Source organism: Herpailurus yagouaroundi, unplaced genomic scaffold, assembly GCF_014898765.1.
Source record: "Herpailurus yagouaroundi ecotype Mexico unplaced genomic scaffold, PumYag 142, whole genome shotgun sequence".
NCBI lineage: Eukaryota > Metazoa > Chordata > Mammalia > Carnivora > Felidae > Herpailurus > Herpailurus yagouaroundi.
The window spans coordinates 53,651,365-53,677,276 of NW_024412397.1; the positions used below are offsets into that span (position 1 = coordinate 53,651,365).

The 25,912-nt window shown below is 39.1% G+C and overlaps 1 protein-coding gene and 1 pseudogene across 1 annotated transcript in view; one reads left to right on the plus strand and one right to left on the minus strand.

Annotated features, from left to right (window-relative positions):
* Window positions 1–4,237: 4,237 nt before the first annotated feature.
* On the minus strand, window positions 4,238–5,453 carry LOC121032669 (chromobox protein homolog 3-like; annotated as a pseudogene).
* A 2,525-nt stretch (window positions 5,454–7,978) lies between these two features.
* Window positions 7,979–25,912, plus strand: part of SMCHD1 (structural maintenance of chromosomes flexible hinge domain containing 1) — a 156,058-nt gene continuing 138,124 nt past the window's right edge. The window contains exons 1-5 of the mRNA XM_040479284.1: window positions 7,979–8,277; window positions 17,385–17,460; window positions 18,314–18,475; window positions 23,045–23,127; window positions 23,758–23,888. Of these exons, the coding sequence (XP_040335218.1) occupies window positions 8,101–8,277; window positions 17,385–17,460; window positions 18,314–18,475; window positions 23,045–23,127; window positions 23,758–23,888 (629 nt within the window). The 5' untranslated portion in view covers window positions 7,979–8,100. The remainder of the gene's footprint in view (window positions 8,278–17,384; window positions 17,461–18,313; window positions 18,476–23,044; window positions 23,128–23,757; window positions 23,889–25,912) is intronic.

Here is a 25,912-nt window from a genome sequence, read left to right on the forward strand (position 1 = left end):
GCAGATACCATCAGGGGCAGAGAAATCTGGTTCCACCAAGCCTTGCCAAAATTGCCGAATCATGAGAAAATGAAAAATATTGTTGTTTGGGGGCATCTGGGTGGCTCAGTCGGTTAAGCGTCTGACTCTCAGTTTTGGCTCAGGTCACAATCTCATACATAGTTCATGAGTTTGAGCTCTGCGTTAGCAGTGTGGAGCCCGCTTGGGATTCTCTCTCTCCCTCTCTCTCTGCCCCGCCCCCACTTGCTCACACACTCTCTCTCTCAAAATAAATAAATAAACTTAAAAAAAGAAACAAAGGAAAAGATTATTATTTTAAGCCACTAGGTTTTAAGGTAATTGGTTATACAGCAATAGATAACTGAAACAAGGTGCAGAGTAGAAAAGATACTTCCCCCCTGGGAACTTTTTTTCTAAAGACCTAAGCTCTTAGAGGAATTCAAAGGGCTTTGGAGAGGGGATGAAAATGAGTGAAGGACTTCTAGGGATAGATAGAGTACCTTGAAGAAAGATGAAGAGGGATGGATTAAAATTAAAATTAAAGGGCACCTGGGTGGCTCAGTGGGTAAAGCATCTGAGTCTTGATTTTGGTTCAGGTTATGATTTCACGGTTCGTGGGATTGAGCCCTGTGTTGGGCTCTGTGCTGACAATGCAGAGCCTACTTGGAATTCTCTCTCTCTCTCCCTCTCTCTCTCTCAAAATAAATAAACATTTGAAAAGAGTTTGTTTATTTATTTACTTATTTATTATTTTTGAGAAAGAGAGCACAAGCAGGGGAGAGGCAAAGAGATAAAGAGGGAAACAGAATCTGAAGCAGGCTCCAGGCTCTGAGCTGTCAGCGCAGAGTCCAACATGGGGCTTGAACCCACAAACTGTGAGATCATGACCTGAGCCACCCAGGTGCCCCCATAAGTAAACATTTTTAAAAATTAAAATTAAAGAAAGATTCCCTCTGGGCTGGTAAGAAGAGCGGGTACTCCCAACTCTCCTAGCTAGCTATATAGCACACCTAAGCAGATGAGATCAAAGCCTTGCAAGTGGTTCCCATGTTCGAGGTAGCACAAAAGCAACAGGAAGCCATCAGATCTAAAGAGGCCATGTTGACAACGATGAGCTTCTCTCCCCACTACTCAGAACTTGGAACTTTTGCTGTTGTTGTTGTTGTTTTACCTTTTTTATTTTTGAGAGACAGAGAGAGACAGAGCACAAGTGAGGGAGGGCCAGAGAGAGAAGGAGACACAGAATCTGAAGCAGGCTCCAGGATCTGAGCCGGCAGCACAGAGCCCGACACCGGACTCGAACTCAAGAACTGTGAGATCATGACCTGAGCCAAAGTCGGATGTTTAACCGACAGAGCCACCCAGGCACCCCAGAACTTAGAATTTGTTAAAACTAGAAACAAAGGAACCTCCAGATGTTTCTACCAACCTGGTAGATTGGGGCTCAGAGTCATAAACAATTTTAGCTGTCAAAGTCTGAACTCAGTCTGAGTCACCGAAATTGTCCTTACCTTTCTTTACCTTAAGAAGTGTACTTAAAAAACATTTGGGGGGCACCTGGGTGGCTCAGTAGGTTAAGCGTCCAACTTCGGCACAGGTCATGATCTCACAGTTTGTGAGTTCGAGCCCTGAATCGGGCTCTGTGCTGGCAGCTCAGAGCCTGGAGCCTGCTTCAGATTCTGTGTCTCCCTCTCTCTCTGCCCCTCCCATGCTCATGCTATGTCTTTGTCTCTCAATAATAAACGTTAAAATTTTTTTTTTTAAGTTTTGTTTTTTGAGGCCTGCCTGGGTGGCTCAGTTGGTTAAGCCTCTGGCTCTTGATTTTAGCTCAGGTCATGGTCACACAGTTGATGAGTTTGAGCCTCACATGGGGCTCCATGAGGTCAGGGTGGGACTCGCTCTCTGCCCCTCCCCCTCTGCTTGGGATTCTCTCTCTCTCTGCCCCTCCCTCTCTCTTCCCCTCCCACTCTCACACGGTTCATACCCTCCCTCTCAAATAAACTTACAAGAAAATTTTGTTGGGAAGATAGGAGTATTCAAAAACTCCCTTTCCTTGCTCTTTATATTCTAGGTATTTTATTTGAGGAGAATTTAACTTCATCAGCAAATCCTAACAAGACTGTAATTTCTCCCCCTTCTTTCTGCCAACTGTCTTAGACCTATAATATTTTATCAAACTGGTCTCATCACAGTACACAGACAACAGCACTAACCCAGAATCAGCAGGGATTTCTGTAAGCTTCCTTGTATTGTGGGATAGGACCACTCAGGAGTTGGGCTATATGACTAGCTTTGACAAATGACATCAGCAAATGCAATGCAAGCAGAGCTTTCACAGGCATTTGCACATTAGAGTTTTTCCTTTTGAAATTCTGTGACAGCCAAGTAAGAAAACCAAGCTCATTAGAGATGCCTAGTAGAGGTAAACTGAGCTTCAGTTCCCAATAGTCTCAGCTGCCAGCCAAGTGAATGAGACCATCGTGGACTTTAGCCCCAGTCAGGCTGCTAGGTGACTTCTGTTGTAGATGTGATCTCAAGTGAGACCAGCAGAACTGCCCAGTGAAGTTGAGTCCAAATTTCAGAATCATGAGTAAATACATGGCTCCTGGTTGAAACCACTAAGTTTTTTAAATTTTTTTAAATTATTTTTTATTTTTTTAATGCTTATTTATTTTGAGAGAGACAGAGACAGAGACAGGGCAAGTAAGGTAGGGGCAGAGAGAGAGGAAGAGAGAGAGAATCCCAAGCAGGCTCTACGCTGCCCGCACAGAGCCTAATGCAGGGTTTGAACCCACAAAACCGTGAGACCATGACCTGAGCCAGAACCAAGAGGTGGACACTTAACTGACTGAGCCACCCAGGTGCCCCTACTAAGATTTTTAAATGTAAAACTGTTTACTGACCACTGTTTACCAATATTTACAATAAAGTAAGCAATACACAGTTGAATGACATTCTGATTACTATAGAGTTACTGTGTTTCCTGACTTCTGCTGGACCAGTAACACAAATACTGAAAAGACTGAACCTACGTGTAAGGACTAGGTCGGGTAGAGGAAAAATATGCAAATCAATAGTTTAAACTACAAAAGTTTGTTTGCTCATTTATGCAGTAGGTCCAAAACAGCAACATTTCTCATCATCTGATTGGTTTCATGAACACTTTCCATGAATTACGATCTTTCAATCAATATAACACAAGGATTTCAACCTTTTGTAAAGGAATGGTTCTCTAAGAAGAACTTTGAATGCCCATTTAACTAAGCCTTGTTTGGCTTATTAAAAAACACCATTATTTGTTTAGTTTTCTCCCCTGAGTGGTTAGGTTATTGGTAGTGATAAAATGTTTTCCTTTCAGGGAGTTTTGCAAATAAACTGTTACATTTATATAATTATAGATAAAGTAGGAATTGTGATGTCTACTTTAAATTGTTTAATTAATTATAGAATCATCTATTTGGTTGAGAGTTTCTGGCTTCAGAAAACTTTCAACTTAGCCTGAAGTAATCTATTTCTTGGGTTGCTCAGAATGATGGCATCCCAGAAACAACATGAACTTACTCATGGTTGTAAAATGCTATTTTTGTTTTGGTGAATGCAAAAAAAAAAAAAAAAAACAAAAAACAAAAAACAACAACACCCCAAAAACAAAAACAAAAACAAAACCCCATTAACAACCATTTACACTTGTATTTATGTATACACACAAAAACACTTAAACAAAATACCCAGAATGGTCCTTAGCCATTATAGGTTAAACATAAGTTCTGATTCAGTGAGGACTATGGGCATTTTTTTAACATTTAGAAAAACTGTTCTGTAATGCAGATAGAATAATATACAATAGTATCATGTGTTCTTTTCTGATAGATGAAGCAACTATAGCTTCATTTTTATTTGTCCAAAGTAACCAGTGCTATTGATGCAAAAACCAAAAACAACCCAATAATTCTCTCAATACTACTCAAAATGAACAGATTAAATTTGATTTTCTTTACAATGAAAATGGCTCAGTTGGTTAAACAATCAACTCTTGGTTTCGGCTCATGCCATGATCTCATGGCTCGTGGATTCAAGCACCATGTTTGGCTCCATGCTAATGGTGCAGAGCCTACTTGGGAATCTCTCTCCCTCTCTCTCTGCCCCACCCTGCTCTCTCTCTCTCTCAAAAAAAAAATACTCATAAAAAAGACATATATATATATATATATATATATATATATATATACATGAACAATTATTGAGCATCTTCTGGACAAGAATGCAGAGTTTGTCTCCTTTTTTAAAGAGCAATTACAATTTAAGGGCACTTCATGTTTGCCTCTTTTGCCAACACTATGTCTGTCTCATCTGCATCTTTCCATTTCATGAGAAAGATTAATTCTTTGTTGTTGTCTATGACACTAAGTATTTGTTTAGGACCAAGACCATTGGCAAAACATCTTGGTTAGTCAGCAACATCTCTTTTTTTCTTTGATTTGCTATCATCAGATTCACTGTCAGATAAAGATTTTCTTTGTCCTTTTTCTTTAATGGCTTTTTGAGAATTAAAAAAAGTTTGATTAACTATGGATGATCTAAATTTTCTTCAGGTTTTCAAGTATTGTCAGAATCTGTAAATCTCTTCCACTTAAAGAACTACTCCACCCTCCCATTCTCTACACATCGGTACCGTACTTTTTCCACCACCAAATCTTTAGGCTCTTCAACTGTTTTACTTCTTCCTTTTTAAATTTTATTTTATTTTTATTTTTTATTTTAGAGAGAGAGAGAGAGCAGAAGGGGGGCAGAAGGGCAGAGAGAGAGAGAGAGAGAGAGAGAGAGAGAACTTAAGCAGGCCCCATTCTCAGTGCGGAGCCTGACGCAGGGCTCCCTCCCACATTCCTCGATCCTGGGATCATGACTAGAGCCAAATACAAGAGTTGAATGCTTAACCAACTGAGCCAGCCAGGTGCCCCTCTTTTACTTCTTCCATTTGTTTCTTTTCCATTTTTAAAAAGTTTTTTATTTTGAATTTTTTTTTTCAACGTTTATTTATTTTTGGGACAGAGAGAGACAGAGCATGAATGGGGGAGGGGCAGAGAGAGAGGGAGACACAGAATCGGAAACAGGCTCCAGGCTCTGAGCCATCAGCCCAGAGCCCGACACGGGGCTCGAACTCACAGACCGTGAGATAGTGACCTGGCTGAAGTCGGACGCTTAACCGACTGCGCCACCCAGGCGCCCCAAAAGTTTTTTATTTTGAAAGAGACAAAGACAGGGCTAGCGGAGTAGAGGCAGAGAGAATTTCAAATGGACTCTGCCCAGTCAGCACAGAGCCTAATGCAGGGCTGAAACTCAGGAAGGTGAGATCATGACCTGAGCCAAAAACCAAGAGTTGGAGGCTTAACCGACTGAGCTACCCAGGCGTCCCTCTTTCCCATTTTTTGCAATGTAGTGTTACTGGAGGCCATTTTTAGTTGTGGGCTTGAAGAGTTATACTATTCACTGCCTTCCAGCAGTTCCAGTCTGGGTCTCTGGCATTTCAGATTATGGGGGCCATGTCCCGGAGGGTGGGCCCTGGAGAGCTGTGCAAGAAGCTACTTAGTTTTTGGGGTAGATTGTTGTACAGCAATAGATAAATGGTAAAGGAACACTTATTTACAGTCTATATGGTAAGATGGCTAATGAAAATAAAAATTGAGTCAGTTGAGAACTAGTTGTGATACTGGGTCATTACAAACTTTTTTCAAATTGAATAAAGAGCAAACTCATCTTTTTTTGTTGAAAAAGCTATTTGGAGAGTTTCTCTGGAGAACAAGTTATGGAAATGGTTCTGAGGCTATTCAGGTTACCATACTGGCACATGAGACTGATTCACACTTGACCTCTGAAGAAGATACTATCAATACTTCCATCAATAGTTGCCCATAATATTATAGTACACTTCTCTGGCAGTTTTGTATTTCTCCTCTTGGCAATTATCTTCAAATCTCTTCTACAGACATGAAAAGAGTTTCTGCTCGTATCCACATATCTATACTGTACAGAGAAATGGGACTCCCCTGATGATGAACCGGCCCTAATCTCAATTTGATGAAAGAGTAACGCAATTTGTTTTACCCATTAGCTAAGAATTTTATTCAATTTTGTATTTTTCTCGAGATATTTATATCAAAGACTATTACATTATAGAAGGAAATAGTTCACATGAGTTTGTGAAGTAAAACATGACATCAAAGAAATCCCATAGGAGTTAGAGGTTACTTTGGTCTGCCTTCTCCTACTTCTCCCTTCAAGAACATTAATGGCATTTGGCCACAACTTGCCTCTTGCCAACTATATCTCCCACTATCTACTGCTCTATTCTCTCCACTTCCAGTCCTAATTATGTTCCCCAAACATACATGCCTTCACACTCTTGTTCGTACTAGGTTCTACCTTTAATATCTTAAGTCTAGCCACTCCCCTCCCCCAAGATTCTGGAACAAGCAAATCTAAGCTTATAACATACACTAATGATAATAATCCATCTATATAATTAACCATGAAGATCTTTCCAAACCTAGTAAAATGGAAAATATACTAAATAATTACCCGAAATTTTTGGAGAATTGAAAAATCCCAGTCTGCTACTTTGGGATTTGGGAATTTAAATGTCACTCTCAAGTACAAAATATTCACTAAATATTTTTAAGAATTGGAGAGTAGGGGCGCCTGGGTGGCTCTAAGTCCAACTTGGTCTTGGGTCATGATCTCACCGTTTGTGGGTTGGAGCCTGCAGGCTCTGTGCTGACAGCTCAGAGACTGGAGCCTGCTTCAGATTCTGTGTCTCCTTCTCTCTCTCAAAAATAAATAAATTTAAAAAAAAAAAAGAATTGGAGAATAAATGACTGAGTCCTCCCAACAATGACATTTTTATTTGTTGTTGAGTTAGGGCACTACGGGCGGTAAGCATGTTTAATGAAAGGCAATAAAGACATTTATGAAAGCAGACTATATGGTAAGCATTTTGCTAAAATTACGTAACTTAACCCTTTGGCATAGGTGTTCTCATTCACAATTTTTGGCAACAAGGCCGCCGCGGTGAAGGTCTGGCCAGTTCAGTGGGAAGGTTTAGAATCGCAGACATTTCAGGACCCTCAGAGGCCGCCTGAGGGAAGGCCACAGTGACGTCACAGAATCTCGGTTCGGACATTCTCAGGGACCAGCTTTGTCTCAGTGGCCCACACTGGAGCCCACAAAGAACCACTAGCAAATGGGGTGGAAAAGGTGGCGTAGGTGCCTGGGCGTCTGTTTTCTCCGCGTGGGGACACACGTGCTCGCTACGTAGGAAATCCCACCCAGCGACGCCCGAGGCCCGCCAGCCCGACCTCTTCCAGCCTCCGCATTCAGGCGACCAGGGCGCAGAGGACGCAGCCCTGGCCCGGGCACCACCGCCGCAGCCCCGGGAGCTCGAGGCCAGGGAGAGTCGGTTGGGGTCACGCTGAGGCGGGAATGTACCAGGACATTCTCGGCCAGGAGAAAACAACCACTCGGAAGACCCCTGCCGCAGGTCTCCGAACTAGCTCTCCTTCTTGGGAAATGGGTCGCCCCCCAGAGCGCAGGCGCCCACAAGGAACCGCGCTTCCCTCCCAACTTCTGGAGGGCGAAAGGGGCGGGTCCAGGGAGGCAGACGCTGAAGCCCCGCCCCGCCCGCGCGGCCTGCCGGATTCGCCCCGCCCCCTGTGCGCCGCGAAAGGCCCTTCTTCCTCCTGCGCCACAGTCCGGGCGGCGGCCCTGGTCGTGGGTTGCACTGCGAAGCTCGCGTGGAAGGCGGCGGGTGCGGGTCCCGGCCATACGGAGAGCGCGCTGCGCGCCCCCTTCTCCCCGGGATCGACGGGCCGCGGAAGTGACGTGTGCAGGAGCAGGAGCTCGTTTGAATCGGTTCCCGGGTGATCCTCGCGCCCGGCGCTGCTCGGCCGCCGCCTCCGCCACTGAGGGAGGAGCTGCAGCGCGCCGGGCTAGAGGCCTCGCGCCGCCCCGGGGGCTGGAGCTAAAGGCGCCGAGCGGAGCCTGCACCTCGGCCCCGAGTCGGCCGCGGTAGAGGCCGGCGCTGCCGTTTTTTCTCCTTTCCCCAATATGGCAGCGGCGGGCGGCGGCGGGCCCTCGGTGGGAACTGGAGAGGACGGCGGAGGCGACGGCTGCAGGACGGTGTACTTGTTTGACCGGCGGGAAAAGGAGTCCGAGCTCGGGGACCGGGTGCTGCAGGTCGAGGAGCGCTCGGACTACGCAAGGTTCCGCGCCTCTGTGTGTCAGGTACGCCAAGGGTCCGAGGAGGGATGCGCGGGTAGAGTTTGGGTTGGGAAGGTGACGAGACCCTCAACTTGCTCACCAAGGGCAATAAACCTGTCACCTGGCCCTAGTTCTGCGGCCTTGGCTTCTCTCTGCCGGGTGCCCGCCATGCCCGTGGCCGGGCGGCTAGAAGCCTTGGGCTGGTCCCAGCCTCGGCCTGGGAGTGTAGAGCCAGCAACTCCGTGGGCCTCCCCCTGCCCTTTCACGGGGTTGGGGTCGGGGTGGCCCTCGCTGCCCGGGATTTCTTAACCTCGCGTTTAATTGGCCCGTGGCGACCTTAGTACTCTAAGCCCTTAGTACTCTAAACCCATCTTCCAGGAGGGAAAAGTCACTGTGTCTCTTTCGTGAGGAACTTTTTGTTTTAAAATAGAGAACAGAGTTGTAACCCGATGGCTCTGTTTTGACTTGCGATGGTTGGGAGTTCTGAAATTCCTGGAGTCGGTTTACCTCAGGTTCATTAAATGATCCAATAATTTCCCCGGTCGTCCTGTCAAGGAGGTTTGTGGGCCCGCCCTGGCAAGGTCCTTCTTTCCCTGGTGGAAGCACTTGTCCGAGTTAGCTTCGCAGGTGGAGCTGCCCTTCTGGTTTTCTGAACCGTAGCCCTTGAGAGTTTTAGAACTAACTCGAAAGGTGTCTGTGGGTAGCTGTGAAACATCAAAGAAGGGTGTGTGTGTGTGTACTATATATATAGTGTATGTATATATAGTGTATATATATGTGTGTGTGTGTGAGATGTGTATATGTGTGACTATATATATTTGTATATGTATCTCGACTGTGTTAGTTTGCTTTAAAAATTACTGATTGTGTAGGAAAAGCTACTTTAAACTGTCAAGTCTTCTAGATATGTGGCGGTGGTGGTGCCTGAGCTTTAAAGAAAGGATATAGCCCTGTGCTGCTTTAACCACATGAAGTTCTTTTTAAGCTACAAAGCTACTTAGCTTCCAAGGAAAGAGAACTTTGTGTTGAAGCATTGTTTTAATTTGGTGAGGCTGGTGATTTAGTACTGTTCTAGACACACAACTCTGTGTAGTTGCTGAAATAATTGAAATCAATATCTGTAGAATAAGAGCGACTTAAGAGCAAGGACTTTGGTTTGTTCACGGCTGTATTCCCAGTGTCTAGAACTGTGCCTGGCACATGGCAAATGCCAAAATTATAAACAGTGCTTTCATTCCGTGCCTGGAAGTAGCAGATTCCCATGTATTTGAAAACCGAATGAATGCTCATCCTTTTTTTGATGAATGTTTCCAAAACCATTCCACAAAAAGGGAACTCTTTATGTTCATTATTTTTATTAAAAATATCGGCACATTAAAGAAAATATGGAACGGGGGGAGGAAAGGAAACCTTTACTATAACATTTATAAATACTGGTAGCACTTGGAGTTATTTTTTTTGTATCCTTATCCGATTAAAAAAAAAAAAATTTGGGGGGCGCCTGGGTGGCGCAGTCGGTTAAGCGTCCGACTTCAGCCAGGTCACGATCTCGCGGTCCGTGAGTTCGAGCCCCGCGTCAGGCTCTGGGCTGATGGCTCAGAGCCTGGAGCCTGTTTCCGATTCTATGTCTCCCTCTCTCTGCCCCTCCCCTGTTCATGCTCTGTCTCTCTCTGTCCCAAAAATAAATAAACGTTGAAAAAAAAATTAAAAAAAAATAAAAATTTTTTTTAACATTTATTTATTGAGAGAGAGCACGAGCGTGGGAGGGGCAGAGAGAGGGGGAGACACAGAATCCCAAGCAGGCTCCAGGCTCTGAGCTGTCAGCACAGATCCCGAGGCAGTGCTCAAACTCAAACCTAGAGATCATGACCCGGGCAGAAGTTGGATGCTTAACCGACTGAGCCACCGAGATAACCCTACCCCGATTTTTTTTTTTTTTTATTGTTGTGACGCATGTTTGCATTCTATTTTTTCAGTTAATATTGTCAGCATTTTTCTATTTTAATGCAAGTCTTCATAATCAAAGTTTGAAATAGTTTGTTTCGTACCACTGTTTACATAACCAAATCCCTTCTTTTTGTCAACATTTACGTTACTTTCAATTTTAAGTAATTCCATGATAAGCATCTTTGAATACATCGTGTTTTATGTCTTTGTCTTTTGTTTAGAAACTTGAAAGTGAATTTTCTGTATCAAAGGTCAGGAATATTTTTAAAGCTCTTGATAGGTATTTTCAGATTTGTTTTCAATAACATTGTACTAATTCACTCCCTCTTTAGAAATAAATTCTCCCTTGTGAAAAGTGTCAGTAACTGTTACTTAGGGGAAGTATTATTACAGAAGTGATAACTCACTTTTAGAGATGGTGACTCACTTAAGTAGAACAGTACAGTCTTGAATTAGGATTCAAACCCAGAACCCATATTTTTTCTGTTATACCACTTTGCCTCAAATTAAGTTGTTATAGGGAATAGATATATTTATTCCATTCCTTCAGTATCTTAATTTGAAAACCAAACAAAATCTTTCTTTTGACTGATTCTTTCCTCCTTCCCACTTTTTTCTGCTGGAAGAGACAAAGGTGAAATTTGATCAGAGGGAGAGGGAAGAACTAGTTAAGGAAAAAGAATGGAAGGCTAACTTTTTTTGCAGAATTTATTTATTTTTTTAAATTTTTAATGTTTGTTTATTTTGGGGGGAGAGGGGCAGAGAGGGAGGAAGATACAGAATCTGAACCGGTCTCCAGGCTCTGAGCTGTCAGCACACAACCCAATGTGGGGCTCAAACTTGGGGACTGCGAGATCATGACCTGAGCCGAAGTCAGACACTTACTTGACTGAGCTACCCAGGTGCCCCGCAGAATTTATTTTTTAAAGCATCATTAGATTATGTAACCTAATCCCATAACCTTGCCTCCATTACCTACATGAAGACCTGCATTAAATTACTGAATTAAGTCCAAGATTACACAGTTAATAAGCAGTGAAACTAGGGTTAAATCTAGGTCTCTTTGATTCTGAAGCTTGTATTTTTATTTAAAAAAACCTCCACAGTGCCCACGTTATTTACTACAGCCTTTATTTTCCTTGTTGGGGAGGAGGCAAAATAATGCACTAAGTAAAAGTTTTTCATTAAAACTTGAACTAATAAGTGTTTGTAGTGCTAGAAAGTATTATGTATTCTAAACTGTTATTTGGGAAAAGTTCACTTTGTGGAAAAAGGGAGCAGTCAAGAGGAAAGAAGAAAGTTGGAAAAAAAAAAAAAAAGGAAGGAATAGATTTGGAAGACTCCCTTACACTTGTGATATGCAGCTATGGACTTCACCTGAGCCCTTGTGGCCTTGCAGAATCATAGAAGATGATTCATTTGGCTAGCTCTTCAGAATATATCCAGACATTAAGTCCCAAGTATGCAAACCTTCCCCTCCATCTCCAATTTTGAGGAAATGTTTACTTTTTTCTTTGTGTGGTTCCACTATACGTTGTTACTCTACCATGGCACCTTACTCTACCATGATACTTAAAAAAATCTGTATGCTTGTTGAGGGCAGGAGCTTTACCACTAGTTTATAGCTGTTAAATGAATCACTCTCTTCCTTTTAAAAAAATTTGGTACATAGTGTACACATATTAAAAATTCTGGGGGGCTCCTGGGTGGCTCAGTTGGTTGAGTGTCTGACTTCTGCTCAGGTCATGATCTCGTGGTTCATGAGTTCAAGCCCCACGTCGCTGTCTGTGCTGACAGCTCAGAGCCTGGAGCCTGCTTTGGATTCTGTGTCTCCTTCTCTCTCTGCCCCTCCCCCACTTATGTTTTGTCTCTCTCTGTGTCTCAAAAATAAATGTAAAAAATTTTTTTAGAAAAATTCTGAAGATGAGGGGTGCTTGGTTGGCTCATTTGGTGGAGCATGTGACTCTCGCTCTTGAGGTTGTGGGTTTGAGCCCCAAGTTGGGTGTAGAAATTACTTAAAATCTTAAAAAAAATTATTCTTCCAGAAGATTAAAAGAAGAAGCAAAAGTGGGTATAGGAAGGAATAAAATAGTAACCTGAAGAGAGTTAATAAACTTTGATAATGTCTTCCACCATTGCTTAGCCTTGAACTCAGCTTTGAGTTTCTTAGAGGTCAAAACAAGGAAAGATAATTGATAGAAAAACTACAGTGTCTATAAAATAAAAACATTCCATTTGCTAGTGAAGCAAAGCTTTGATTTGAGAAATAATTTTCCCTAGATTCCTTTGGAATCCTCATAATACAGACAACGTCCTTAAAGAGAGGAAAGGCTGCTGCTTATTTCCTTTAATGCAAGGTAGGGTATGTGTTATTTAGGGTAATGCAAGCTGCTTTAACCAGTAACCACTCGGATTTTTTTAAGTTTTTTTTTTTTTTTTTTAAGTTATTTATTTATTTATTTATTTAATTTTTTTTTTAAATTTTTTTTTTTCAACGTTTATTTATTTTTGGGACAGAGAGAGACAGAGCATGAACGGGGGAGGGGCAGAGGGAGACACAGAATCAGAAACAGGCTCCAGGCTCTGAGTTGTCAGCACAGAGCCCGACGCGGGGCTCGAACTCACGGACGGTGAGATCGTGACCTGGTTGAAGTCGGACGCTTAACCGACTGCGCCACCCACGCGCCCCTAAGTTATTTATTTTTGAGAGAGAGAAAGCATGGGTCAGGGAGCAGCAGGGAGAGGGAGAGAGAGAATCCCAAGCAGCCTCCACTCTGTCAGTATGGAGCCCAATGTGGGGCTTGATCTTTCGAACTGTGAGATCATGACTTGAGCCAAAGTTGGATACTTGACCACCTGAGCCACCCAGGCACTCCTCAAATTTTTTTCTTCTTTTTTTTTTTTCTTAGAAATTTCTCATTCACGTGCAGTATGGGTGTTACTGGTCTGTGGGTGATTCAGGGACAAAACCTGCACATTAGGTGTAATGTCAAAGGACAAATTAAAGGCTAGTTTGCAGAGTTTCAGAACAATGCGTCGAAGTATGTAGTTTCTGACTTAATCTATGGATGAAATTTAAAGTATTTGAAGACTTTATGGACTCAATTTAGTTAGCCGTTAAGAAATATTTAAAATTGGCTTTTGAGGAAGGTTGGACAACAGGTAGCTTGAAGGTGACCTAAAGAGATGGAAGGCAGGTAATTTTTATTACCCATTAAAGGCAGATCTGTCTGCTTTACCAATTAACCCAGAAAACGATGAGATCAAAGTATTCTTTTAAAAATGAAAAAACCTAGGGGCGCCTGGATGGTTCAGTCGGTTGAACGACCCACTTCGGCTCAGGTCATGACTTCAAGGTTTGTGAGTTTGAGCCCCATGTCAGACTCTGAGCTGACAGCTCAGAGCATGGAGCCTGCTTCTGATTCTGTGTCTCCCTCTCTCTCTCTGCCCCTCCCCCACTCGTTCTCTCTCTCTCTCTCTCTCTCTCTGTCTCTCTCTCTCTCTCTCTCTGTCTCAAATAAATAAATATTAAAAAAAAACAACCTAATCAAGTCTCTTGCCCAAATAGAATGTTAATCTGCTTTCGTATAGGGAAAGGCAGAGTAAGTGTATCTGTATTCAAGGCCAGGTTAATACAAAACATGAAAGACTTTAGTTTATGTCTTGATAAGATAGGATTTAGACTAAAAATATGGAGAGAGAAGGATATGCCATCTTGAATAAAAGCATAATGAATTATGTAAAAATGTAATTTATATTTGCCAAATATCAAAGATTTAAAAATATTGAGAAAAATTATGATTTCAAGAAATAATTCTCATATACAGAATTATAGGTAAGGAAGACAAAAGAAAGCTTAGTATCTTAGTTGAATAATAACAGATTAATGGAGAGAGTGTATGGAATTATTAGATATAATTCAGATGCATGTAAATCTTAAAAATTCAACTTGGCACATAGTTTTTCAGTAACTGTAAGAACAGACTTTATTCTGCAGGGTACGTAAGCACATGATCTAGCAATTGGGCACTGTAGAAATAAAGTAGTACTGAACTAAAAAGTAAAGACTCATTACACAAAACTAATAAAGGTCTGTAAAGCCAGTTTTTATTTGTTAAACAAGTACAGTTTTATTTCCCATCAGTTTATGTCCATAGCTTCATTTCTGTAGGGTGGAATTCCATAGGATATGATTATCTTTAATTTTAGTAAAGTATACCAGATTGCCTTTTTTTTTTTTTTTTTTTTTTTTACAGTTTATTTAAGTAACCTCTGTATCTAACATAGGACTTGAACTCATGACCCCAAGAGCATCAGTCACATGCTCTTCGGACAGGGCCAGCCAGGCACCCCCAGATTGCTTTTCAATATAGTTGTATTGATTATCAGTCTTTTTTTTTTTTAATAAATATTTATTTTTTGAGAGAGCATGAGTGGGGGAGGGGCAGAAAGAGAAGGGGACAGAGGATCCAAAGTGGGCTCTGTGTTGACAGCAGTGAGCCCAGTGTGGGGCTTGAATCCACAAACCCTGAGATCATGACCTCAGCCATCGGGTGCCCAACCGATTGAGCCATTCAGGTGACCCTAATTATCATTTTATTTATAGTGTATAGGCCCAGTTTCCCTGTGTGGAGGCCTGTACTTTATATTATCAGGACTTAAAATTTTTGCCGACCTCATGGGAATAAGTTTTAATTTCTCTACTAGTGAGGATGAGTGTATCTTCATACTTTCTAATTTTTTCCTTTATGGCTTGCACTTTTTATATATTTTGAGAAATCCTTTCCTCTGTCTTCTCAAAATTATTCCTCTGTGTTCTCCTCTAAAATTTGGGTTAACATACAGCATCTTTAATTCTCTTGAAATTTCTTTTTGTGTATGTTAAGATGGGGATCTTATTTTACCTATTTTTATGCAGTTACCTAGTTTCAGTATCATTCATTGAAATTATTCTTTCCGCAGCAATTTATAATGTCACCTCCTATTTCCATGTATATATGTGTGGGTCTGTATCACGATCCACTGTTCTCTTCCACTGGTCTGTTATAGTATATTTTATGTTACACATTTCTCTTACGAAAAGCTTCAAACATAAAGAGATAATAGTATAATGAGCCCACATTAACTCATCATCCAGATTCAACAGTTACCAAGTATTTTACCACGCAAGTATCATTTTTGTCTTTTGTGGCATATTCCAGTTCTTGGTTCACTTTACTGCTAGCTTTTCACATGGATTTCTGTGATCACACCATCAAAATTAACATCTTAAAATATTGTCTGATAGCTTTGTTCATATACAGGTATCTCTGATTATTTCAAAATGTCTTTTTATAATTGGTTTTTTAAAATCAAGATTCCATCAGGGTCCTCATGTTGAATTTGTTTTTTTATTTTATGAATTTAGAGCATTTCAGCACAACTGTCTTTCCCCAATCTCTGTTTTTCTTGACCTTTGCCTGTTGAAGAAATCAAGCAGGTTTTTCTTGAATAGTGCACATTATGGATTTGTGCTCCTTCATGGTGTAATTTAACTTGTTCTATCTCCATATGTCCTGTAAACAAGTTATTTTTAAAGGTTTATAAGCAAAATTTAGGTTCAACTTCTTTGAGGTATGGAGGCAAAGAATACCTCATAGGTAGGTGGTGCTGGTACTTTATGTTACATTGTGTCAAGAGGCATGTAATAAACAATATTTCTCCCACTCTTAGCAGTGCTAAAATCATATTAGCATTCAGGTGGGATTCAGGTGGTTTCACCTGGATCCCTCCATAACAAAATTTGATCTGATAGTTCATCCATTAACGGTGATATTTTGATTGCCATTCCTCCTGTATTTATTAGCTGGAATTCTCTAACAACTTTGCCTCATCAATTAGAGCTCTTTGGTTACCCCTGAATACAGTTGGTACCGAAAAGGCAGGATAAATGCTGTGTTTTTTCCCTTAATTTCTTTCTAAGTTTATTTATTTTGAGAGAGAGTGCATGAGAGCACACAAGCGGGGAAGGGCAGAGAGAAGAAACAGAATCCCAAGCAGGCTCCATGCCATCAACACAGAGCGCTACAAGGGTCTGGAACTCAGGAGCTATGAGATCATGACCTGAGCTGAGATCTAGAGCACTCAACCAACTGTGCTACCCAGGCGCCCCTTTATTTTTTCCCTTTGGTTGTGTTTAGAATAAGGAGTTGGTGCTTTAACAAGTTTCAGTGGGAACCAATAAGGGTTTAGTATCGTTATTGAAGATTTGAGTATCATCAGTCCAGTTGTCCGTCCCACCCCGGTGGCAAAGTTGGTCTAAGATTAGTCCATCATTACTCAAAGCAGAAGTCAGTCTTTTCACTTAACCATACATTGTTGTATTGTTTAATTTTAGAAAGAGCCTATGTCTTTTAATTGTAAAGATATGTAAAATTTTAATGGAAATGTTAACTCATTTTTCTTATTGTCATTTTTTGATCAGTTGTAAAATGTCTATTTTTTGTATGTTCATTGGTCATTCATTTGTATTTTTTCCTTTTGATCATGATTTTTTGTTCTTTTCTCTTTGTTGATCTTCATCTTGTTTCAGGAAGGCTTTTGGTTTCCTAAGGATGCTCTTTGTCTCCTGTTGGAATTCCCTCTCAGAATTTATAATTTGCCTTAATTTTTTAAAGTTACTCTTTTGGAAGGGGTTATAATAGATTAAAGAGATTCTTTAATACAGAAAATCCTGCATAGCATGGCTATTCTTACCTCTGTGTTATAAATATTAACTTCTCCTTTTTTCTAGTACTTTTCGTGTGTTTAAGTATTTAATCTATATGAGCATAAGTGTTAATGCTTTGCTTCAAATGAGTTTACTTATGTGTTGACATGAAATAGCATGCCTTTTGCCTAGGAGGCCCTGCTCATATTAAAACTCTTTTGAAATATTTCGTCTAATCATCATGTTCCTAGGTGGCTTTATATGCCAGTAGAAGAAAAAACAACCTTGTTAAGCAAATAGGTAATTAATAGGTAGAGCTGTCCTTAATTATGCAAAGGAAAAATTTTTAAATATCAAGACTTACATTTCTTAGGTGAATACAGTAATTGTTACAGGGTTATGATATACTATCAATATTTTCATATTCTTATGAACTTGAATGATGTATTTATTTCCTTTGTGTAATAATTGATTTTATTCCCATTATTTTGGATAGACACTTGGCATTTCACCTGAAGAGAAATTTGTTATTACAACAACAAGTAGGAAAGAAATTACCTGTGATAATTTTGGTAAGCAGTGTTTAATTGATGCTTTTATATTTAGTATATTCTAGTATATTATAGGGCAGTAACTATTTTATTACACAGATAAACATCTAAAATTATTGATAATTTTGGTTACTTTCGTGGAGTGGAGGGGGAAACTGATTATATGTGCACAATTTGTGTAGAGGTCATATTTTTCAAACAAGATTATAGAAAAATAGTTTCATTTACGGCTGCAGAAGATGAGATGTTGTGTGATACTTGGCCACATTTCTTTTACATGGGCCCTCAAGAAGTTAATTCTCACCAACTTAGATTCTTCCACTATCTTTTTTTTTTAAATTTTTTTAATGTCTGTTTATTTTTGAGAGAGAGACAGAGTGTGAGTGGGAAAGGGGCAAAGAGAGGGAGACACAGAATCCAAAGCAGGCTCCAGGCTCTGTACTGTCAGCACAGAGCCAGATGCGGGGCTCGAACTCATGAACCGTGAGATCATGACCTGAGCTGAAGTCGGACGCTTAACTGACTGAGCCACTCAGGTGTCCCCCACTATCTTTTTTTTTTTTATCCAGTTAGATTCCAGGACCTGCCAGTTTTCGTGCTTGATTCCTTTTGAATTTAGTTCTTTGTCTGATTTCCTGTGATAGTTTAACTTATTAAGAATTGAGTGTTTTAGATGAGTGGAAATATTTGGGCCAATTCCACTGTACTATCCTTAATAAAACACAACTGAATTTATAGATAGATCCATTGTGTGAGGGTTTGCCTGTACCATCTCTAAAGATATCTTATAGATATAATTTGCATATTCAGAATTATAAATTCATTGTGTTTCTGATACTAGTGTAGCACTTAAGTTATTACTTCTTAATTACAGATGACACTGTTAAAGATGGAGTCACTCTATACCTGCTACAGTCAGTCAATCAGTTACTACTTACAGCTACAAAAGAACGAATTGACTTCCTACCTCACTATGACACACTGGTTAAAAGTGGCATGTATGAGTATTACGCAAGTGAAGGACAAAATCCTTTGCGTAAGTATTACATCCGTACTAATTTTGACACACTATTACTATACTTTATCCCTTGACCACATGTTGCATTCCTTCACTTTTTAAAAATTCTATTTCTACTTTATTAGAAGATATGACTGGTCATTGTGAACTTCCTTGCTTCAACCTCTTCATCACAATATGTTTCTTTTTCTATCTAAGTCTTCTTCAGAGTAAAGATACCTCTCTTTTAAAACTAATCTAGTTAGTATTACAATTTCTTCCACTTTAACGTATAAGAAATATTGTACCTACATATCTTTCCATCTCTTGTATACTTTGATTTATTCTTCCTGGCTTCCTGTAGACCTCTCCTAATTGAGAAAAATTTTTTTTTATGTTACAAATTTGTATACCTGAACTGCACAAGTAAGTGGTTTTTGGTCTGGTTTCCATTTCTTGTTTCTTTCTACCATTACTTCTCACCACTTTTTATCCTACCTTTGGATTGTTTGCTAATGACCTTTATATAAATCAGTTGATTTAGAGAGTCTTTTCTGTCTGGATCCTGCCAGTGTGTTCAGTACTACTTAGATATTCATTATAAACTTTTTAAAAATATTTTTCTCATTGTATGCATTATAGTTTGTAGGAAATTAGGATACATAGATAAGTAAAAAGAACATAGAGAACATCATATCTCTACCACACAGATATAACTACCACTTAAACTTTGGTGTTTATCATTTCAGACCCTTTCATAACTTTTTTAGTGGTTTTATATGGTGCATACTTCTTTAATCTACTTTTTTGTTTAAAATAAAATGAATATGTTTAATATACATGTCAGTGTATATTTGTTTTTAGTGTTTATACATTATTTACATAAATTTCTTTGAACAGTGTTCTACTGTTAGACATTTAGGTTGTTTTTAGTCTTTTTTATGTTACACATGACTGAATATTCTTTTGTCTAAATCTTTGTACACATCCTCACCTGAAGTACTGGTATTACTACTGTCAGCTGCAGTGGCAGGCTCTGTGCCAAATGCTTTATGAACATTATCTCATTTAATCCTTAATCCCATGTAGTAGCTAATGTTAGGTAATGACCCTACTTTGCAGAAGAAACTGAGGCTAAGAGATTTTAGGTAGTTTGACAAAGGCCACCCTACTAGTAAGTGTTGGAGCCAGGATTTGAACCCTAGCAGAGGAAGAACTACTGAACTTGAACTCCTAACTGTTATATTTATTACCTCTGATGTTCATTATATACAAGAAAGCTACCATCTTATTTCTCCCATCTTAAAAACATCATACTTACTTACACCAGCTACTGCCCAGTTTTTGTTCCAGTTTACAGCAAAACTCCTTAAAAGAGTTGACTGTATTTACTGTCAGTAGTGTCGCTCCTCTTCCCATTCTCTCCTTTTCACTCTCTTGTATTTTTTTTTTTAAAGAGAGTGCGAGCCAGGGGAGAGTGGTAGAGAGTATCTTAAACAGGCTCCATGCTCAGTGAGGAGCCCAACAGGGAGTTTGATCCCACAACCCTGGGGCCATGGCCTGAGCTGAAGTCAGGAGTTATATGCTCAACTGACTGAGCCACCCAGTTGCCCCTGTACTTACACTTTGAAAGTCTCCAGTGACTAAATCCAATGACCAGTTTTCAGTTCCCATTTTACTCAAGGCATTGACAGTTTATCACTTCTTCCTCCTTGATAAAATAATCTTCACTTAACTTTTGAGAAACCATACTCTATTTTGTTTCTACCTCACTGTCTTCTCTGTAGTCTTCTCTCTCCATCTTCTTTTTTTCTTCTTTTTCTTTTTTTCTTTAATTGAGATATAATTGACCTCCCTCCTCAACCTTCTTAATCTTGAAGTGCCTCAGGGCTTAGTTCCTTGGTTCCTTATCTTATTTAGTCATCCTATCCAATGTCATTGTTCTAAATACCATCTTTATGGCAGTGACTCCTAAATGGAGGTGATAGAAATGGTAGTTTTTAGTTAAATATTGATAATAATGTCAGACTTCTCTCCTGAATCCCAGTTTTGTCTGTGCAGCTGCCCATATGTTATCTCCACTAGAAAACCTAAGATGGGAGCCCTGATCTGATCAATGAATCCTAACTACACATAATTTTCCCATCCAAATTGATTATCGCTGTTTTTTTAGTTGCTTAGGCCAAAAATCACATTTATCTTTCATTCAGTCTGTCAGAAAGTTCTGTTGGCGCTATCCTCCGTGTGTATCTAGAAATGACAGTTTCTGTTTCTTTAAATCTGATCTCGAGGAATCATCACCTAGATTATATAGTGAACTCTTAATTCATTTCTATCTTTTCATGCCTGTCCATGTAAGGTTTGAGAAGTCAGATTGTGTTACTCTTCTGCTGAAAACACTGATGGTTCCCCATTTCACTGAGAATAAAAGCCGAAGTCTTTTTAATCATCTATATGGCCTTTGTAGCTCTGCTTTGTGAGTTCTCTGCCTTTGTCTCAACTCTTCTTTTTGCTTGTTCATTTTACCCCAGTTCCAGCTCTATACTTAGCTTAGGGCCTTCTGCCTGTAATACTCCTTGTCTAGATAGGCCCTGTCTCATTGCCTCACCTCTTTGAAGTTTTGTTTATTACCTTAACAAAAATTAACCTGCTTAAGATTGCAACTGTATTTCCTTTGTGCCTTTACTGTTAGTCTCTTTGCTTTCTTTTCTCCATCACGTATACAACTTTCTAACATGATTATGATTATATTACATTTTCCATCTCTCTCATCATTTTCCATCTTTTTAAAAAAAAATGTTAATGTTTGTTTATTTTTGAGACAGAGAGGGTGAGCAGGGGAGGGGCAGAGAGACAGGAAGACAGAATCCAAAACAGGCTTCAGGCTCTGAGGTGTCAGCACAGAGCCTAATGTGGGGCTTGAATTCACCAGGAGTGAGATCATGACCTGAGCTGAAGTCAGATGCTTAACCAACTGAGCCACCCAGGCGCCCTGATTCTTCCATCTTTTAATTAGAATGTTAACTCCACAAGATTAGGACACTTGTCTGTTTTGTTCTATCCCTAGAATAATGGCTGAAAATAGTAAGTGTTAAATACTTGCATATTGAATGAACTTGTAATTCTTTCTCTGGAGATAGATTTCTAAATATATAATTACAGAGTGAATAGGTAGTTCATTTTCAAGATTTGATATAAATTTAATTGCCTTCCAGATTAGTTGTGCTAGTCATTCCTGCTGTCATATGAAAAAGAAAGTCTCCCTGTTTAAGTTCTTGCTTTGATTACTGTGACTTTACATTCCTAGGTCTTTCCCTCCTTTTGTTTCATTGGCCTTTGGTGGTGCTTCTTACTATCCTTGACCATATAGTGGATATTTCTTCAAGTCATGCTGCTCTTTGTTTATACTTTTCTCTTAAGTGATCCAAGCCTTAACTGTTCTGTCAGTGAAGCAAAAATCCTTACCTCTGGCTGTTTTTATTCTCTCAAGTATCTGTTCTAGCTCCCTATGGGCCACCTCTACTCATTGAGTTTGATGTAGTAGTGGTGGGGCATTAGCAGCTAAAACGGAATGATTGTTTTCCTTCCCCTCTAAATTTTTCCTTACTGGTAAATATGACCATTTATCAAGTCTTCTAGAGCAAAGACTCAAAACCATCTTGAATTTTTTTCCTTTGTTCATTCATATTTCTGCAGATACCAAATTCTTCCCTCCAAATTTCTCTTAATTCTTTCTTTTCCTCCCATTTCTTACAAAGTTCCTCCTCCATTTTCTAGACATTACCATTGGCCAGATCCTTATATGTAATCTGATTTGTGGTAACATCTTTGTAGTTTATAAACATAGCCATTCTGTAAGTGTTTAGACTTTGGAATGCTTGCTGGGGTGCTACTCTGTGGATTAATTTATAGTGTTGGGTTATGCTTCAGGGAAAGTAAGAGACATAAATTTGGTATGTTGCCCTTTTTAATTAAGGAAATAAAAGTGGAAAATAGTTTTAGTAGTGACCTTGAAAAAAAGAGAATATTAGGTGATAATAGTGAGCCATTAAGAAGTTGAATATCAGCTTGGTTGTTGTAGGAAATAATTAGCAGTTCTCTGTTAAACAGACACGTTCTGCCATTTGACAAGTTGCTGTTAGTTACAAGATTTCCATATCTAAATTAGTTCTTAATAGACACTTTTATAGTTGCTTTAGATTTGCCCCTTCATCTCTAAATGTGTTTACTTTTGACTTGTGCATGATGTATTACATACCACGAACTAGTATTTGATTTTATGGTTATGGTCTTCTGTTTGTCTTCTATGTCTGTATGTCTGTCTTTAGATTATAAACTCCTTGAAGCCAGGAATCATGGCTGGCTGACTCATGCCGTTTAGTGCCTTACAAGTACTGGGTGATGACTGCTTTTTTATGCGGTGGTGATTGGTGATGATGCCTTTATTATGTATTATATCATTAGGATCAGGATAATACTTTAATTCTAGCTCTTTGGAAAATAAAAGTGATGGCTTAAGGTACTTCAGAGTTTCTTTTACTTTGTACTTTTAAATGAACTATTTGGGAGGGAAAAGTTAAGCAGTGATGTCTTCTCATTCTCTTCCAGCATTTGCTCTTGCCGAATTAATTGACAATTCATTGTCTGCTACTTCTCGAAACACTGGTATTAGAAGAATACAGATCAAATTGGTAAGAAAATAATACTATAAAGAAATTTTACTTTTCCTTTTATAGAAGTACCGTAAGTTCATTGTAGAAAAATTAGAAAATAAGGTCAAAAACTAAAAGTAGAAATAATTATTTGATGTCTCTTCATTGTTAAAATTTTTTATGTGCCCTTTTTCTATGCATATATGTATATATATATGTGTGTGATCATAGCTTACATTTTGTTTTTTGTGATTTTCTACTTTGCCTTGACAGTACGTTGTAGACATTTGTCATATGAATATTCTGCAGTATAATGTTATAGTTTCATTTATTGGTTATATGATAAATTATATAATCTGTTGTTGAACATTTAGATTTTTTTCTGTATTTTTGCCATTGTAAGGAATGCTGGCATGATTGATAGGTCTTTGTACATGTATCTAGTTCCTTAAGCTAAATTCTGAGGTATGGAATTTCTGGATTAAAGGACATGAAGAATTCTAAGGCCTTTGATTTATATAGCTGAAGTACCTTTTAGAAAGTTGTAATACATTTACACTTCCACCAGCAATGTGTGAGTGAGCCCATTGAATTACTTCTTTAATGTTTAACTTTTTATATTTTTAATACTGATTTGACTTTTCCTGTCTTTGTGAACTTATTTCATAGCTTTTTGATGAAACACAAGGAAAACCTGCCGTTGCAGTAATAGATAATGGAAGAGGAATGACCTCTAAACAGCTTAACAACTGGGCCGTGTATAGGTTGTCAAAATTTACAAGGCAAGGTGACTTTGAAAGGTTAGAAAACCTTACTCACTTTTTGATGGGGAGCTGGGAATTTTAATAAGGATGGGAACTCTAATATGTCTTTAGTTAAATGTGGTACATTGGAGGTTTTGACATTATCAGCATATATATTGTCAGCATATATACTTAGATTTTTATATTATTGAGTTTTTATTATCAGTACTTAGAAATAGTCAAAATTACATAATATTTTGCCCTTCCACTGAAGAAATATTTTTGCATTTCCTAAGATTTGTAGAAGCTATTATGATATATTAAGTACTTTGGACCTTTCACCCTTTCCTTAGTAAAGTTTGATGAGAGCTTTGTGGTCTCTAGAGCAGTAGGATGGTTTTAAACTAGGCTTTAGAAATCACCCGATGTGACTTACAGAGTGTCTAATGAACCACATTTAGTTCTGTTGAGTTCACCATTACTCTGCTTGACAGGTCTCTGCTTAATAAAACATTCACAGCTATTAGTGAATACTGTCAAGTCAAGAGTTTTGTATCAGAATATGCTTATAGAAAATATCCTGAATGAGAATGTTATAGGGGAAACAAAATATACTAGAAGTTGTCAGGGTTATAAAGATTTAGGTTTTTGGGATATTAGCTGAATTCTAGTAAGAACTGTGACCCACAAGTCTTTTGGTATTTTCAGCTATGTTGTGTACTTCAGGTAGCACACTTGGGAAGAATCTGTTGTTGTTGTTAATATTATTTTTAAGTAATGTTTGTGTCCTATTTTTTTCTTTTTGTCATGTCAAGGAGAATCAGTCAAATTTAGAGATTAATCTTAACATTGTTAAAAATTAATATAGTTCGCATATTTGCCTTGTTTCTGAAATTTCAGCACCCACAGAATTTTTATCAAATTTGTACACACAGTGTCATGGTTGGAGGCCATATAGTGAAGAAAGTCTCAGAAATCATTTGGCTTGGTTTGAATCTAGCCTTAATAGTTGCATGACATTGGTCAAGGTATTTTACTTCTTTGGGTTTCAGTTTACATATGTGTAAAATGTGGATAATACCTCATGAGGTTTTGTGAAAACCAAGTGAGTTAGTACACTGTAAAATCCTTAGAATAGAGCTTGGTTTATGGTAAGCAATGAGTAAATACAAGCTCTATAAGCTGTCATTTTAGTTACTACTTTCTCACTGTTACCCTCAGACTTTTCTACAACCATTCTTTTTCATTATATTCGTGAGTACATGTCATTTCAAGGATTTATAAAGTATCCACAGAGAAGGCAAAGACCATGGTCTTATATAATGTAAGGATAGAATTTAGCATGCAATAGAAATATTAGGTATAAGGGAAAGGAGGACAAATAGTAGATTGGGCAAAAAAGGTAGAAAAATGTCATTTAAATCAAATGGAAGAGTAGAAACTATAGTGTTAGATTAAATTTTACCTGGATTCATGGAACATGGATGGACTCTCATTTTTCTCTAGGTCTTAGCACAATGTAAACTTTTAAACTTAAGTCAAACGTTAGGGAAATTTAAAATTTTTAACAGTCATTTATTTATGTGTGTGAGTAGTGGAGAGGGAGAGAGAGAATCCCAGGCAGCCTTCATGCTCAGCGTGGAGCCTGACATGGGGCTCGATCTCACAAGTCATGAGATCATGACCTGAGCTGAAATCAGGAGCTGGACACGCTCAACCAACTGAACCACCCAGGCACCCCAAGACATTTTATTTTTTGGTAGAAAGCTAACTGTTGCTGGTTTTGGTCCTAGCATTTTAGGTATCACTAAACAATCAGTTGTTGTAGCTACTATATACTCATAGTCTTTGAGTTTAATATCGGTCCCTTGACCCACCCACTCTGATTTTTGTTAACATCAGATGTTGACAAAGCTTATTCCCCTAGCTTCTGCTCTTGTAGAAGAAAATTATCAGTTGCTTTACTATTTCCAGTTTAGTTTTTACTGGCTACAAGAGTGGATGTCGTAGGACACAGGCTATGGAAGACAAGGAAGGACAGCCTAAAATATAAAACAACTGACTCTCTTGGCCTGTAGGTT